The 17,285-nt window shown below is 48.7% G+C and overlaps 1 protein-coding gene across 4 annotated transcripts in view; it reads right to left on the bottom strand.

Annotated features, from left to right (window-relative positions):
• Positions 1–1,585: 1,585 nt before the first annotated feature.
• The window catches only part of FBXL20 (F-box and leucine rich repeat protein 20), a 41,890-nt gene continuing 26,190 nt past the window's right edge, over positions 1,586–17,285 (bottom strand). For 2 of the 4 annotated variants that reach the window (XM_071450559.1, XM_071450557.1), the window contains exons 4-15: positions 15,732–15,806; positions 13,621–13,715; positions 12,269–12,337; positions 11,835–11,930; positions 11,478–11,604; positions 10,907–10,981; positions 9,662–9,792; positions 8,489–8,549; positions 7,729–7,773; positions 6,682–6,738; positions 5,002–5,214; positions 1,586–4,122 (exon numbers count right to left, since the gene is read on the bottom strand). In XM_071450559.1, the coding sequence (XP_071306660.1) occupies positions 4,015–4,122; positions 5,002–5,214; positions 6,682–6,738; positions 7,729–7,773; positions 8,489–8,549; positions 9,662–9,792; positions 10,907–10,981; positions 11,478–11,604; positions 11,835–11,930; positions 12,269–12,337; positions 13,621–13,715; positions 15,732–15,806 (1,152 nt within the window). In that variant the 3' untranslated portion in view covers positions 1,586–4,014. The remainder of the gene's footprint in view (positions 4,123–5,001; positions 5,215–6,681; positions 6,739–7,728; positions 7,774–8,488; positions 8,550–9,661; positions 9,793–10,906; positions 10,982–11,477; positions 11,605–11,834; positions 11,931–12,268; positions 12,338–13,620; positions 13,716–15,731; positions 15,807–17,285) is intronic. The other 2 variants (XR_011682919.1, XM_071450560.1) reach the window with 2 other exon arrangements.

Raw genomic sequence — 17,285 nt, 5'->3', positions numbered from 1 at the left:
ATGTCAAAGCCCCCGAGGGAAGGGGACAGGGCTGGGAACGGGGGGGTCACAGCCCCTGGGGACCCCCGGGTGGGCTCAGCTGCACCTTTGGGGACAGAGGGTGAAGCACGAAGAGCCCCGAGGGTGGCACTGCTGGCACAGGGTGACATTGCCAGCCTGGGATAAGGATCAGTGGGATGGATTTCCCTCATCCCTTAAAAATCAGCTCCAGATTTCCATGGGAGGTCAGTCAGGAGGCGATGGGACACTGGGGACACTGCCAGGATGGGTCCTTGCAGGGCCCAGGGGAGAACAAAAGGCTGGGAGGGCACGGACTGAGCTGGGAATTGAGGAGGAAAAGCAGCTTCTCCTTGATTTTCTCCATAATTTTGGCGCCACATCCCCCAAACTGCAGCACAGGAGCTTCTGCCAGGCCTTGGCACAGAGGGAGGGCAGAAACCTTGACCTGGATGCCAGAAAAGAAAGCAAAAAGGAAAAAAACCCCCAAAACACCCCCAGGCCCATCAAACACACAGCCCTTCACCAGAAAAAGCCAAAATGGTTTAGGATATTTTCCAGAACACTACAGCCAAGAACCTTGTCACACTGATCCCAATCCACCCTTATCCTGCCAAAAAAACCCCAAATTACCCCAAAACCACGACAGCAGCAGCCAGCCATGAACAATGGAGAGAAAATCAAAGAGAAATACAAAGGGAATTACAGAGATGTGCAAAAAATGGAACTTGTTGTTCCCACCTGCCCCATCCTCACCGAGTCACAGAACTGGGCTAAAAGGGGCTGCAGAGTCTCCAAGGCCCAGAAAATTCTCTTTTTTTGGTTGCACTGGATCTGCTCAGCCTCACTGGAGGATTTTCTACCCCAGAAGGTCCCAGGCTGTTTCCTGGAGAGGTCCCTTGGTCCCTGCTCCTGCTGGGAGTCCGGGGGCAGCTGGAAGGTGCTGGAAGGTGCTGGAAGGTGCTGGAAGGTGCTGGAAGGCAGATCCAGGCTCCAGGAATCTCTGCTGGGAGGTGGGGACACAACCAGGGAGGATTCCAAGGACAGGAACAGCCCAGGGGGTAAAACTGAAGGAGCTGCCCCAGCTGAGGCTGGAGAAGGGGATTTGGCTTGGAAATGGGACGGGATCCTTACCCAGGGCTGGATCTGGCTTGGAAATGGGATGGGATCCTCACCCAGGGCTGGATTGGGCTTGGAAATGGGATGGGATCCTCACCCAGGGCTGGATTGGGCTTGGGAATGGGATGGGATCCTCACCCAGGGCTGGATTGGGCTTGGAAATGGGATGGGATCCTCAGCCAGGGCTGGCTCCGTGCTGGAGCTGTCCCAGAGCCCCCACAGAAACCCCAGGATGGAGAAATTCCTCCAAATGCTGGGCACTGAGCCCTCCACAGCCACCAGATCCCACCCAGGAAGATCCCAGGAGCATCCCAGGCTATGGAAAGGAGTCCCTGGATGAGCTCCAAGGTCCTCCCACCCCAAACCCCCATCCCTGAGTCCATGCAAACACTCAGAGCTCCCCTCAGGAGCTGCCCCATGCAGGAGGTGGATTTTCCTCCACTCAGTGATTCCCCCAGCGAGACACAGCTTGGAAAATGGTGTTTATTGGTATTTATAAATATAAACATCAGGAAGAGTCCATTTGAAGACGGATAATTGACTTAAAAGGACACTGTCAAGAAGTTTGAGCTACCTTAATGCTGTCACCCTGGTCTGCAAACAGAAAAGAAATTGCTTTGGGTTCTGTGTTCTGGAGTTTTCCCTGGAAAACTCTGCTCTGTTCCAAAGGGATCAGTCAGCCAAAATCCTGCTCTTCGCTCTCCCCTGCCACAGTAGGAACTAAACAAAAGTGTTTTGTTTGTTTTCTTTTATTTTCCCAGAGTTGTGCAAATCCTGTGATTGCTGGGTGACCCCTCGCCCGTCCACTCTGTCACCACCATCTTCTGCCACCCTGAAACCCGGAGAAAGTTCTGGAAATGAAGGCGCCCGAGGAGAGGGGGAGAATCCACAGCGCTAAAGAGGATTTGAATAAATATAAGGGATTAAAAGCCACCTACAGGAGGGCATTGACAGTATCCTTTTAACCACAGCAGCCTGGAGATGCTCCCAGGCTGGGGGAGATGAAGGGGGGCAGCTCCAGGGGCACCTGGGACCCTCCTGCTGGGAACAGCTCATTGTCCTTGGAATTCCTGGTGGGAAAATCCCCCCCTTCCAGCCCCTCCTGCTGCTGCAGCTGCTCCTTCCCCACCAGGAGATTCCTCAGCAGCCAGGGGAAGCCAAACCCCTCGGGCCAGGGCAGCCCCGAGCTCCCCGCACGGACAGCGGGAACGACGGACGCGGAGCCACGGACCTGCCCTGCCCCTTCACCCCTTGGGATCTGCCCAGCAGTTCCACCCTGGCATTTCAGCACTCTGGGCTCCCCTGGAGCCTGAAACACCCCAAAAAAGCAGCCACTGACCCCCCCACCCCTCCTCCTGCCCCAGAGCTGGGCCTGGCACATCCAAAGCCCATCCAGGGCTCCCTGCAGGGCTCCACACTTACCTGGACAGGTGGGGAGGGCAGGAAGGGCCCCCACAGGGAGTGAGGGAGGATCCCAGCCCTGCTCCATCAGGGAATCCTTAATTCTTCATCAGGGCAACAAGCAAAAAGCTCTACTTGGCTTTTCCTTGGGGGAGGATGGAGGGAAAGGACGGGAGGAGGGAACTCTCAGTCCTTGGAACACGGGCTGGGACTTTCTCCCTGTGCTGAGAATTCTACGTTTGTATATCTATTAATTTGTATATCTGTTATTCCCTGTGTGGAGGATTATATCCTTGTCATTGGGATAAAACCTGGATTTGGGAGAAGTTTGGACACCCAGTCCCTGATCACACAGGCCAGGAGAGCCCAGCCTGGGGTGGGTGCAGCTCCCTGTGCTCCTTTCAGATCTTCCTGACAGCTCATCACAGGCTCAGGCCTCTCCTGGGGAAAAATTCCTTATGGGTTTGCTGGGAAATCTCAACAAATTACTGAATTTGGAAGAAAAATTTGGGAAAAAAACTTAAAAAAGAAAAAAAAAAAGCAGGATTTGGGGAGGGTAAAATATCTGGAATTAGAAATTCCAAGGTCTATCACAACAATCTGGGAAGAATCTGACACAGGGAAGATGAGCCTTCATGTGAGCATGCTCAGGTGGGAGCAGGGAAGCAAAGGGGAATTCTGGATCCCAGGGAAATCTGGGATCCCAGGGAAATTCTGGATCCCAGGGGAATCCTGGCTCAGCAGCTGCTGTTTCATTCCCTCACTGACAAACGGACATGGAACGTGTTGGGGTTTCCAGGTTTTGTTGGGGTTTTTCAGGTTTGTTGGGGTTTTCAGGTTTGTTGGGGTTTTCAAGTTTTGTTGGGGTTCTCAGGTTTTGTTTGGGTTTTCAAGTTTTGTTTGGGTTTCCAGGTTTTGTTTGAGTTTTCAGGTTTGTTGGGGTTTTCAAGTTTTGTTTGGGTTTTCAGGTTTTGTTGGGGTTCTCAGGTTTTGTTGAGGTTTTCAGGTTTGTTGGGGTTTCCAGGTTTTGTTTGGGTTTTCAAGTTTTGTTGGGGTTCTCAGGTTTTGAGTTTTCAGGTTTTGTTTGGGTTTCCAGGCTTGTTGGGGTTTTTCCTCCTGCACAAGGGGGTTAAATTAAAGAGTGTTCCTCTCCTCTCCCCTCTCCCCACTCCCAAGGATCTCGGTTCCTTTTCCAACCTCACCAGCAGCATCAGTCCCTGCAGGCTGGGAGCCCTCCCCTCCTGGCCAGGGCTATTCCCAGGGATTCCCAGCAGGAATGGTTCAGGATCAGGCCCACCCAGGCCCAGCTGCAGCTCCATCCCCAGTCCCTCATCCCGCCGGGATCACAGGGGGTGTGTGGGTGGCTGCAGGGCAGCCCAGCCCTGCTCACTGGCCCTGGCAAATGACACTGGGGGCGCTTTTCCTCCGAGGTTCTGGAGATCCGGGCAATTCCCAGGCGTGGTTCCAGCCCCAGCTGGCCGGGAGGAGGCTCCAGTGTCATAGGATGATGCAGCATCTGCAGAAGCGCTGTCGGCTGCCGCCCACCGAGGGCGGGGGGGTCACCGGGGCGAAGTAGGCGTGGACTTTGATGTTGGGCAGGTGGGTCTGCAAGGGACACGCGGCCGCCTCAGGGCTCGGCTCCCGCCCCCGGCAGTTCCCCCCGGTGCTGGTGCTCACAGGGCTCCCAGGATGAGGGATTGATGGTTCCCACAGCTCCTCTGAGCACCAGCAGCAAGCAGGTGATGGGAAATTCGAGCTCCTCCCCGTGGATAAACCCTTCCTATCCCACCTCCTCCCCATGGATAAACCTCCACAATCTCAGCTCCTCCCTATGGATAAACCCTTCCTATCCCAGCTCCTCCCCATCCCAGCTCCTCCCTGTGGATAAACCCTTCCTATCCCAGCTCCTTCCCATGGATAAACCCTTCCTATCCCAGCTCCTCCCCATGGATAAACCCTCTCCATCCCAGCTCCTCCTTATGGATAAACTCTCTCCATCCCAGCTCCTCCTTATGGATGAACCCTTCCTATTCCAGCTCCTCCTTATGGATAAACCCTTCCTATCCCACCTCCTCCCCATCCCAGCTCCTCCCCATGGATAAACCTCCACAATCTCAGGTCCTCCCTATGGATAAACCCTCTCCATCCCAGCCCTTCCTTATGGATAAACCCTCTCCATCCCAGCTCCTCCCTGTGAATAAACCTTCCCCATCCCAGCTCCTGCCCATGGATAAACCCTTCCTATCCCAGCTCCTCCTCATCCCGGCTCCTCTCTGTGGATAAACCCTCTCCATCCCAGCTCCTCCCTGTGGATAAACCCTCTCCATCCCAGCTCCTCTCTGTGGATAAACCCTCTCCATCCCAGCTCCTCCCTGTGGATAAACCCTCTCCATCCCAGCTCCTCCCCATCCCAGCTCCTCCCCATGGCTGAATCCTCCCCATCCCAGCTCCTCCCCGTTCCTGCTCCTCCCCATCCCAGCTCACCCTGAGTCTCTTGATCCCAGCCCGCGTGATCTGCTGGCAGTCGTACAGTTCTATCCTCTCGAGGCTGTGGCAGCTCTTGAGGTGCTCCAGGGAGGCGTCAGTGATCAGGGGGCAGTTGTCCAGCTCGATCACCTCCAGCCGGTCGTGGGCGCAGGCGCCGTTGCCCAGGTGACGAATCCCATCGTCCGTGATCAGCTCGCAGTGGGATAAACTCTGTCCCCAAACAGAAGGGTTAAACTCTGTCCCCAAACACAGGGGTTAAACTCTGTCCCCAGACACAGGGGTTAAACTCTGTCCCCAAACAGAAGGGTTAAACTCTGTCCCCAGACACAGGGGTTAAACTCTGTCCCCAGACACAGGGGTTAAACTCTGTCCCCAAACAGAAGGGTTAAACTCTGTCCCCACACAGAGGGGTTAAACTCTGTCCCAAACACAGAGGGGTTAAACTCTGTCCCCAAACACAGGGGTTTAACTCTGTCCTGAGACAGAAGGGTTAAACTCTGTCCCCAGAAGGGTTAAACTCTGTCCCCAAACAGAAGGGTTAAACTCTGTCCCCACACAGAAGGGTTAAACTCTGTCCCCAAACAGAAGGGTTAAACTCTGTCCCCAGAAGGGTTAAACTCTGTCCCCAGAAGGGTTAAACTCTGTCCCCAAACAGAAGGGTTAAACTCTGTCCCCACACACAGGGGTTAAACCCAGCTCCTGACAGCCCCAGCCCAGCCAGAACTCGCAGGGGATATGGGAGGATGGTCAGTGTTTGGTGGGGCTGGGCTGGGCTGTGCCCACTCCCGGGTTCTGGGGGTTTCTGAGCAGGGATGTGCTGGAAAGGGGAACAATTCCAGCTGGAGGGGGAAATTCCTGCCTGGGAGGGTGGGCAGGCCCTGGCACAGGGTGCCCACAGGAGCTGGGGCTGCCCCTGGATCCCTGAGGTGTTCAAGGCCAGGCTGGGCAGGATTGGAGCACCTGGGGTAGTGGGAGGTGTCCCATGGGAACAGGATCATCTTTAGGGTCCCTTCCACGGTTCCAGGGGAGTGCAGACCCCCAGGCTGGCACAGAAATTCCAGCCCAGCTGAGCTATGCAAGGACCCACCTTTGGCACACCTGAGGCCTCACCCACCATGGGAAGGACCCCAGCCCTGGGGCCAAGGAGCAGCAGGAACACGATGGCCCCCTCCCCTCAGTGTGGATTTTCAGGGGGATTCACCTGGAAAGTCCTCGAGGAGGAAGCAGGGCCTGAGGCAGGAGCTGGAGCTGCCTTTCCTGAGGGATGAGTGCACTGCAGAACCCACATCCCCACACCTCCCAGGACAGGATCCCTCATGGCACAGCCCCAGGGCTGACAGAAACCAAATTCCCACAGTTTCAGCCCCAAAGGCTTCCCAGAGGCACTGAGCACTCCAGCTCCTGGCTGCCCTGCAGGTTCCTCTCCTACAGACAGACAGACAGACTGACAGCTCCTGTGCAGGCAGATCCCACCTGGAATTCTGCTCCTGGCAGAATCCCCACAACCCTTTTCCTGTGGGGGCCTGGGGTGGGATTCCTGCAAGCAGCAGGGATGGGATAAGAGGCTCCTCAGGGTCAGGTTTGAAGCAGAATTCTTCCAACTGTGAAGTCAGGGAGTGTTTAAAATCCCTTTGTTTGGAGAAAGGAAATGCTGGAAGTGTCCCTTGGGATACTCACCAGGACCTGCAGCCGTGGACAGTGTATGGAAAGCTGGATTAGTGTGCTGTCTGTAATCTGGAAAAGAAGGAAAAGTCATTCAATTTTGGTGCTGGGCACAAGGATTTGGGGTTTTTTTTCTCTTCTACCTAAGCAAAACTGCAGGATTTTCCTTAATCCATGAGATTTCCCCACAGCCTCTCAGGAATCCTCATGGAAATCATGGAAATCCCCTCCTGCCCTTGGAGAACTGGGATGCAGAGGCATCACTGGATTGTTTTGAACTTCCCTAAGGGGCTGAGATCAGCTCCCAGATGTGTCCCAAATGTTCCTCTGGAAGGACAAGGAGGGCTCAGATTCCCTCTGAACACCCTACACATTGCCCAGCTCCTGGTTTTCTTCAGGAAGAAGGAATTCCCTGCAAAGGTTCCCAATCCCAAACCCAGGAGCTGCCTGGGATGGATTTGTGCCCTGGCTCAGCTTCGCTTCTCCCTTTTTAGGGTCATTCCCAATCCCTTCCTGCCTGGGCTGCTGTCATTCCCTCTTTAAATCCCAAATTTCTGTCCAGACACGGGGTCCAGCTGCTCCCAGGAATCCCAATCCCATTCCCTTTGTCACTACCCTCGGGCTTGGAGGGTTTTTCATGGAATTTGAGTCAATTCCACCCTTTTCCCTGGAAATGCTTCAGCCCAGTTTTGATTTCAATCCCCCAAAATCTTTGCTGTTTCACAATTTTCCCCATGCTTTTCCAAATCAGGGGGAACTCTCCTTATTTTTAGCAAGATAAGATTCTTCTCTGGGATTTTCCCAGAAAAATCTGGGATTTTCTCTCACAAATCCATTATTTGACCCAGGATCTCTCACTATTAAATATTTCTTATTTACAGCAGCATTCCCATGGAATCCAAACCAAGGATAAAACCTCATTCCCAACATTCTCCTCTCCAAATCCAGCCACTCCTTCCACTCAGGATTCCACACTAAGTTCTGATATGGAGAAAATCTCTTTAATTTTCCACCAATTTTCCACACTGCTGCAAGAGAAACAGCCTGAGGTGGAATTCCTACCTGGACACACTCTTCCAGGTCCATTTTTTCAAGCTCATGGCAATTCTAGAATAAAGAGAATTCCAAACACCCATGGTGAGTGTGAAGTCCAGACAGCAAACATAAATATATAAAATTTATAAATAATAGAAATAAATTATGTTGTAAATAGAAATAGTACATTAAATACAAATATTATAAATACAAATATAGAAACAATAAATAGAAATGTAAGCACACAATCAAAAATAAAAATAAAAATTAAATAATAAAAACACATAAATATATACAGTATAAAATATAAATATAAATAAATTTATGAAAATTAGAAAATATAAAAATAAAATATAAAATATAAATATGAATATAAATATGAATTAACCACCACAAACATAGTTTGCTTTAAAAATTAAAGTGTTTCTCCATGAAATAGCACAACTGGAAGGAAAGCTTACAAAGTTTCTGAAGGATAATAAAGGAAATTTCACTCATTTAAGGGGTTTCTTAATCATGGTGAGTAATTGAAGTTAAATTTAGACAAAACAGTAAAGTTTATAACTAAAATATTTAACATTTCCTGTGGCTTGGATGCAAATCCTCCCAGGTGTGCGAGCCAGCACGATGCCAAAGATCCCATAAAACCCAATTTTTGGACCTTAAGCTTCTGCTCAAATTCCAAGTTTTCCCAAACCTCCTGGGGTATTTTTTTTTTTATTTTTTTGCCAGGAAAAGGAAGGAAAAGCAGGAGGGGAAGGAGGAGGAGGAGGAGCAGGGCTCTTACCCTGGCCAGGGTGGTGAAGCCCACGTCGGTCAGCTGGGAGCACCGCGCCACTTCCAGTATTCTGCAGGACACAAGGAAAGAACCATGGGGGAGCCCCCAGAGCCCAGGAGAGGCTGGGAATGACCTCAGAGACCCCCCCAGTGCCACCCCTGCCCAGGGGACACAGGGATGTCTCCATCCCACGCCCTCGTGGAGCTGCTCTGGGGTTTGACACCTTCATGAGAAGGAATTCTGATGTTGGGAGTTCTTTCCATGCTGGACACAAATGGAAAGCTCATTTGCCTCAGGAGAAATCCTGCTCCAAGCCAGAAGCTCTGCTATGGAGTTCTGGATGCTGAGAATTTTTAGATTTTCTGTGCTGACAGATTCTGACTGCCAGGAGAACACAGCATTTGACCTGAGGCTGCCCAAATTGATTGATAGCAGTGGGATTGTGGTGCAGACTTGGTTAGAAGTGTGTAACATCACAGGGTGGAAAATCAGAGTTTGGGGTTTTAGAATATAGTAATAAATATGAAGCAAGATGGAGGTTTTAGGATAGAGACAGGTTCTTCTTCTTCTTCTTCTTCATGGGTTTGGGTGGTACTGGACAGGAAAGTCCACAGTGCAGACCTTGAGTGATCAGTTATTGGGTTAAAAGGGAAAATAATTTGGGTATTGTTTCTTAATTGGATAGTTCAGTCTTAAAGGACCTTGTAACAAGAGATTGTTGGCCATTTTGTGCCTTGCTAATGAGAGACTGCAGAACTCACTGCTGTGAGACTGTAACACTGATAATAAACAATGAACACCTGAGTCTGAATGTGAACTATCACCTCAAGGGCCTTCAATCCTCACCCCAACAGAGGTAGGAAAAAGAAGCTGAAAACTGGAATTCCTCCTCTGGAATTTGGGATGGGATTTGTCCTGGTTGAGTTCCTGCATCTCTGGAAAGCTTCACCCCATCACAAACTTTCTTCATGGACACACACAGACCCTGTGGGGACCACGCTGGGAGCTCTTTTAAACCCCCAAAATTTGGGGCCAACCCAAAAAATCCCAACCACCCTGTTCCAAACACCTGGAAAAAAGCTCAGAATGGGAAAACCTTTGTGTGTGGGGTGGTGAAATGGCTCAGAGACCACGTGGAGGCTCTGCTGAGAGTTCCATGGGGGCAGAGCTGGCAGAACTCACCGGAGGCGTGGGCAGTTCTGTCCCAGGGCGTTGAGGATGGCGTCGGTGATGTTGGAGCAGCCAGAAGCACACAGGGACTGCAGCTTGTGGCAGCCCCTGCAGATGGTGATGAGCCCATCATCTGTGATTTGCTGCCAGGGAAAGCACAGCTCCCTCAATCCAGGTAGGATTTGTCTCTCCCAGTTCCAAATCCCAGCTCTTTTTGGCCCAAAAATTGTTACGGAAATGTTTCGCCCCAAAAATTGTTATGGAGAAGCAGCAGAAAGAGGATAAACCTTGCTGGATTTGGGAATATCAGGGAAGGGATTTGGAGGGAAATGTTTTGGAGCTGGACCCAGTGAGGGATGGGGGAAGGTGCTGGGAGTCTTGTAGGGCTTTGTAATTCCTGCTTGGGAAGACACAGGGAGTCTGTCCATCCCATCCCTGGACACAGGGAGTCTGCCCATTTGTGTTGCTGGGCACAGGGAGTCTGTCCATCCCATCCCTGGACACAGGGAGTCTGTCCATCCCATCCCTGGACATAAGGAGTCTGTCCATTTGTGTTCCTGGGCACAGGGAGTCTGTCCATTTGTGTTCCTGGGCACAGGGAGTCTGTCCATCCCTGCCCCTGGACACAGGGAGTCTGTCCATCCCTGTCCCTGGATATAGGCAGTCCATCCAATCCCACCCCTGGATACAGGGGGTGCATCCATCCCTGTCCCTGGACACAGGGAGTCTGTCCATTTGTGTTCCTGGGCACAGGGAGTCTGTCCATCCCTGTCCCTGGACACAGGGGGTCTGTCCATCCCTATCCCTAAGCACAGGGGGTCTGTCCATCCCTGTCTCTGGACATGGGGAGTCCATCCAATCCCACCCCTGGACACAGGGGGTCCATCCATGCCTGTCCCTGTGTCAGACTGTAATGACACAGAGAGCCCACGCCAAAAGTGTGTGTTTATGCCAAAAAAATCTATTTTTTGGCATAAACACACATTTTTGGCACTGCAGAGCTGGTTGAGGGCCTTTCTGTGCACAGGAAGTGTCTTTGTAGGCTCAGACCTGCAGGGGGACCAGAGGAGAGGCCTGGCAGAACCAGCCCAGCCTGATGGGAAGGATTTTTCCAGCTCAGAGGGAAGAGAGAAACGCCCTGACACAGCAAAGGTGTGGGGCTCAGTGCCCCTGAAGTGCCACCAAGGAGCTGCTGGTGCCAAGTGTCCCGTGGGCAGGGGATGGAGCACATTCCTGGAGGGAATCCTGGGCACTCACCAGGCAGGTCTGCAGGTTCAGGGTCACCAGCTCAGGACAGTGGGCACCAATGAACTTGAGGGCCTCGTCCTCCAGCTGGAAAAGAAACCACAGGGATGGGAACTGGGAGCACTGGGATCCAGGAATTGAAGCTGGGACAGCAGGGAATGGGGATTTCCTCTGGGGAGGAGGGAAAGGCAGCACAGGAGCAGCAGCACCAGGAGTGTTCCTGCTTTTTACCCCATCAGGAGCAGAGCAGGCAGAGGAAAGGACTGCCAAGAAACCCCCCTGAGCCCAGATGTGCCCATGGATCACAGTGACCTCCTCCAAAGGATCAGTGGGAAAAGAAAACCTGGGATAAAAAGATTCTCCAGCTCCACAAGTGATTTATTCCCTGTCCCACTCATTGGGGCTGTTGAAGAACTTCCAGCCCAGCACCTGATCTCCAACACTGTGGGGATTTTGGAGAAGGGAAGAACCCAAACCCCTGGATTTCCATGCCCACACCCTGAGGAGCAGCAGGACTGTGACAAGTGGCAAAAGTGACAAATGGCCACCCCAGCTGTGGCCACTGTCACTTTTGCAGCTGTACCTGGGTGCAGCCCTTGAGGGACAGGGCCCGGAGCCCCCCGCAGCCCCGCACCAGCGCCTGGATCCCGTCCTTGGTCACTTGGTCACACCAGGAGATGATGAGCTGTTCCAGCAGCGGGCATCCCTCGCTGGGGACACAGGGACACACATGGAAAGCCTCAGGAGAAATCCTGCTCCAAGCCAGAAGCTCTGCTGTTCCCATTTCTGGGAGCCACAGAGCGGCCCCACGGCCAGCAGGGGACACCGGGCAGAGCCCAGCTCCAGAGGGAATGCTGGGATGGCTGGAGGATCTCAGAGGACTTTTCCAGCCTTAATGGTTCTAAAATTCCATGGACAAATCCCTGCTGCCAGCTCCTACCTGAGTGCTTTCAGGGACAGGTTGGTGATGGAGGTGCAAGAAGCCAAATCCAGGTGCCTGAGTTTGGAGCAGAACTTGCTGAGGCTGGTGCAGGTGCTGGAAGAGACACAGGAGGACAACTCCTGCAATGGATTCATGCCAGGCCACAGAAATCCCATGGGATGGGCAGGCTGGGGTGAGGATGGAGGTGCAAACCCAGCACAGGTGCCCAGAGCAGCTGGGGCTGCCCCTGGGTCCCTGGCAGGGCCAAGGCCAGGCTGGACAGGGCCTGGAGCAGCCTGGGATGGTGGAAGCTGCCCTGCCCTGAAGGGGTGGGAATGGATGGGATTTAAGGTCCCTCCCAACCCAAACCATTCCATGATTCCATGGAAAACCTCCCCCAGCCCCAGGCCTGGCTTTGTGGCAGCCAGGGAAGAGGGAAGAGTTTGACTCACGCGTCCGTGATCTTGGTACAACCATTGAGGTTCAACACTTCGATGTTCCTGCAGTTCTGGGCAAAGGTCCTGGGGTGAGGGAAAGGGAAAACATTGGGAGTTCCAGGTGGTTTGTAACACATTCAGAATGAAGTTTTACAAACCTGATTCAAGGAGAAAACAGAAAATCAAGAAGGAAATCAAGAAGAAAACCAGGAAAATCGAAAGAATGAAGAAAGAAGAAAGGAATCAAGAAAATCAAGAAGGAAATCAGGATGAAAATCAGGATTAAGATCAAGAAAAGAATCAAGAAAGTAGAAAATCCAGAAGAAAATGTTATTGAGATATAGAAGAAAATTAATTGAGATATTATAAATATGTCACTAAAAAAAAAAAATTATTTATAAATTTGTAATAGTTATAATATCTCTATGAATTAATTATATTTATTATTTAATTTAGTATTTTATGCTAATAGTGTTTATTTTTATTAATAAATATTTATACATTTATAGGTATATACTTATATATTTAAATTTAGTGATATGTTTCTATTTCTATTAATTAATTATATTTATTAGTTTATTCATGTAATCTTTTTTAACTTACTTATAGTAATTAATATATATCTATATATACTTATATAATATATATACACTTATATATATGTATATATATATATTTATATATACATATATATGTATTTACTTATAGTAATTAATATATTTATATTTTTGATGTATCTAGTATTTACATTAATTAATTAATATATAGTATTTATATTAATTAATTTCTATAATTTATATTAATTTTTGGATGTATCTATAGTATTTATATTAAATTTAATTAATTTATATTAATTAATATAATTTATATTAATTATATAATACATTAATTTGTATTATATTATTATTACATTTATATTAATATATTAATATTTATTATTAAATACATTATTTTATTATAATTTTATTTATATTAATGATTATATATTAATATATCAATATATTACTTTATTATAGTTTTATTTATATTAATGTTTTACATTTACATATTTATATATTTATATATAAATGTAGTGATATATTTATAAAGTTAATTTTTAATTTTGATTTTAATTTTTTATTTATAATTCAATTTTTTAGATAAACCCCAAGAAATTAAATGAAAAAAAAAAAGGCAAATTAAACTATAAAATGATTAATAAAATAATAAAAAAATTAATTAAATGAGAAATTAAGTAAGAAACGAATAATCTCTGTCACTGCTCTCCAGGTTTTGACATCCTGAGTGCCTCAGCTCCAAACTGGGGATAAATTCTCGCCATTTATCCCGAGATAAATGTGGAAATTCGGATTTTTTGGCAGCGGTACCTTAAGGCGTTGTCCCCCACTCCCTGGCAGCCGCGCAGGCTCAGCTTGCGCAGGAATCCCCCACATCTCTTGGAGATGTTCTCCACCACTCGGCCCTGGGGAGGCACAGCAGCCACGTGAGAACCCCCCCAGAGCCCCAGAAGGTTTTGGGGGGGTTGAATTTGTTATTGAAGGGACAATAACAATGAATTTGTTATTGAAGGGAAAATAATGGGGCTAAGGGGAGAACAATGGGGATGGGCTGAGGGAGGGGAGGGAGAATTATTCAGCTTCTGGAGATGGAGAGACAAGGAGCAATCGCCTGAAGCAAACCAGCCAAAGCATTTTGAGGAATTTCCTCCGTTTTGGAGCTCATCACAGACTCCCCAAGGGAGGTGAGGGAGCTACACCCCAGATTTCCAGGCACAGCCCATGGATAAACTCCAGTTTCTACTCAAAACACAGATGAGCAGAACCAGCCCTCGAGTTCTGCCCCTGCAGGAAAAGGGATTCAAACACTTGTGCTCCAGAGATCCAGAAAATGGTTTTTAATTTCAAATCTGGACCCAAAGACCCCATTACAGCCAGGATTTACCTTTCCCCTGGGACCAAAGGGCAAAAACCACTGGAGAATATTTGCACCAGAAACTCAGAACCTTCCCCTGCACTTTGGCTGCTCCTCACAGAGCAGGAGCAGCCCTTGGTCCTTCCAGGACTAACTGGCATTTGGGACCTCTGTGAGATGAGGATTTCCTTCCAGAATCTCTTCTATTTATTTTATTTTATCTCTTTATTCCATTTTCACTTCTATAGTCTATATTCAATTCTATATTCAATTCTATTATATTCTATTCTATCAAGCCTATAAATTCTGCTTGAATTAGAGGAGCCAAACGTGTTTCTATCAAAAATTTACATGGACTGATGGATTTAACTTTGTTACAGCAGAGCCTGAGGATGCCCAGCAGGAACTCTGAGGTGAGCTGCTACAACAAATTTTGTTTTCAGAAGGGAAGCCTGGGCTCAGGCAAGAACACGGGTTTGATGTGCAGGGACATGGAAACCACCCCAAAAGCACTGAGGGATGGGAAAAGCCTGGTTTGTATTCCCAGCTGAGCTGCTCAATTCCACCTCCTGCCACTCCACACATCAGGAACCCTGAGAACTCCACTCTAAATAAAACAATTCCATGGTTCTGGGATTTTTAGGGCACGTTATGAGGTGAGGGATTCATTATGAGGACCCCAAATCCCCCATTTCCTTCCCCCAGGCCACTCAGAGCCTGCTGAGGTGACAGTGCCACCTCCTGCTCCTCATCCCCGACTCTCAGCTGCACAAAGGGATTATTTTAACACTTCCCTACAAAATCAGGGCTGGATTTCCCACAAGGTTGGAACCTTTACTCAGCAGCTGTTTGATGCCTCTGTCTCCCACAAATTAAAGCCACACATTTGCCTCCAATGTGAAACATTCCCAATCTCCCTCTTCCAATGTGTTTTAAACAGGGTAAAAAAAAATTCCTGATAAAAGATTTAAGCATTGGGGGTTTCCTCATCCATTTTCCTGATTAAGGCAATTTGAATTTTCAGCCTCCATCCCCACTGCTGCTGCAGAATCCACATCCCACAGGTTCAGCTACAACAGAGCAGCTCCAAAGCTTCTTTTTTTTTAAGGAACAATTTGAACCTTGTCCTTCCCAAATCATCTTCACTTCAATTTCAGTTTTTGATATTAAAGATACAAATATTTCAGGCCATGATTCAACAGACATTCAGCCCTTATGGTCTGAGATCTGAGTGCCAGGAGAAGTAGCTTAAATTCTCTTCCATACAAGCAGAGACATACAATTACCCCCAAAAAAGTCCCTTTTCTACTAATTTCTGTTTTCAGAACAGACAAAAACTACTTTCCTTTCATTACAACCTTTAAGTCTTGCTAGGGATACAGAATTCTGTCCATTTTCAAAAGCTGAATGGATTGCTTGAAAAACTCCCTCAAGCTGAAGAACTGAAATTAATGATTTCTATCTCCAGGGAAGGTAGAAAGGTTTACACTGGGAGTATTAATCCATTCTAGGCTGTAATTACATTTGAACAAGAAAAAAAATGGGTTTGTATGTCACTTAATTATACCTCAATATCCCTCTGGAAATCAAACAGGTCAATTCGCTGCCAGTTACTGCCATCCAGGGCCAGAACATTCCATGCCTTTATCAGGGGGGAAAAAAAATGTGAATGTGTGGTTAATATGAAAATAAAAAAAGGTCAGTGAGGACCTAATCACAGTTTGTTCCTTGGAGAAATAACATTTTGTCCCAGGTGGGGAAGCTACAGGTGATTGCAGCCAGCAGGGAGAACTGAGCAGGCACCAGGAGCTTGGTGCCCTCAAAATTCACAATTCTGAGTCCTCCAGCCAGGGAAGAGGTGCCCTGGCTGCTTCCACTCCCTTGGGAGGTGCAGGAATTTCACATTTCTGGCTGGACTTTCCTTCCCAGCACCTCAGAGGACACCTGGGCACAGGTGAGTCCCCACAGCTGCAGCACCAAAGGGTTTGGGTTTTGTTTAAATCACCAAAATCTCCCGTGGTTCCTGCTCCAAAGGACAGGCAGGAACTCAGAGATGGTTGCTGTGTCCTCAGGTGAATTTAAAGTTTCAGTTACATCACCAAGGTAAACAAGGGGAGCTTGTAAGAGCCAGGAGGCAGCACTGTGCAAAAGCCAGGGGCAAACACAGGGGGATTTTCCATCCAAATCCCACCTGCACCGAGCTCCTCCCCAGCACAGAGCAGCAGTTCTGGGCAGGAGTTAGTGCAGAGTTACAACAGATGACAAAACTCAGCATTAATTGAGTTTCTTGGGGTTTAAATCTCACTGCTGATGTTTATGGCCAGGAGAAAAGCAGTGGGAAACGCCCCAGTGGCTGCATAATTCCATGGGCAGAGCAGGGAACGTTCCAGAACCTTCCTGCACATCCCTGCAGGAACTGCCTGTGCTGTGCCACGGAACAGGAGCTGGGACAGGCCAGGAGAACACCCTGACATTGGCAAAGGATCCCTGAGAGCCCATTCTGCCAACACAGCTCTGCTGCATTTCAGCTGGGAGCTCCTTCCCTGCACAACCTGTGCTGCTCAGGTGACAACTGCAATGCCCAGACACCACACAGGGGAATTTCTTAATGCAATTAACAATGTTTAAGCTTTTTTTTTTTTTAATTCCAATGTGCTTAGAGTAATTAAATTAGTGGTGGTTGAGGTTTGGAGCCAGGACTGATGGTTTGTGCAGGTGCCACCCAGGCAGGATGGTGACAACACTCCAACACCTTCCCTGGATCACCACCCTGCCCTGCTGTGCTGCTTCCCCTGGGAGTCACCAGGAAAAAGAAATAAATCTGAATAAATCTGGCAGCTCCAGAAAAATGAACCTTCCAGCCCAGCTGGAGGAATTCTCCCAAGCAAATAATCCAAGCTGGTTTAATCCAAGAACAACCCCTCACTTTATTTCCATGCTTACTCCAACTACATCCAAGGAGAAAATGAACTTTCATTGACTGTGCAGCATCTCTGTGAATTAAAACTTCCACCAAAACCCACAGGATGCCATTTTGGGCTCATCCCATGCTGGACATTTCAGCAGGGTGAGCTTTCTGTAAAACCCAGAATGAGGGGAAAGTTCTGGGTGAAACATCAGC

Source organism: Agelaius tricolor, unplaced genomic scaffold (assembly GCF_023055355.1).
Source record: "Agelaius tricolor isolate 1412-34295 unplaced genomic scaffold, bAgeTri1.0.p SCAF_31, whole genome shotgun sequence".
Lineage (NCBI taxonomy): Eukaryota > Metazoa > Chordata > Aves > Passeriformes > Icteridae > Agelaius > Agelaius tricolor.
Note: the sequence above shows the minus strand (reverse complement) of the source record. Positions and strands in the feature narration are given on the sequence as shown.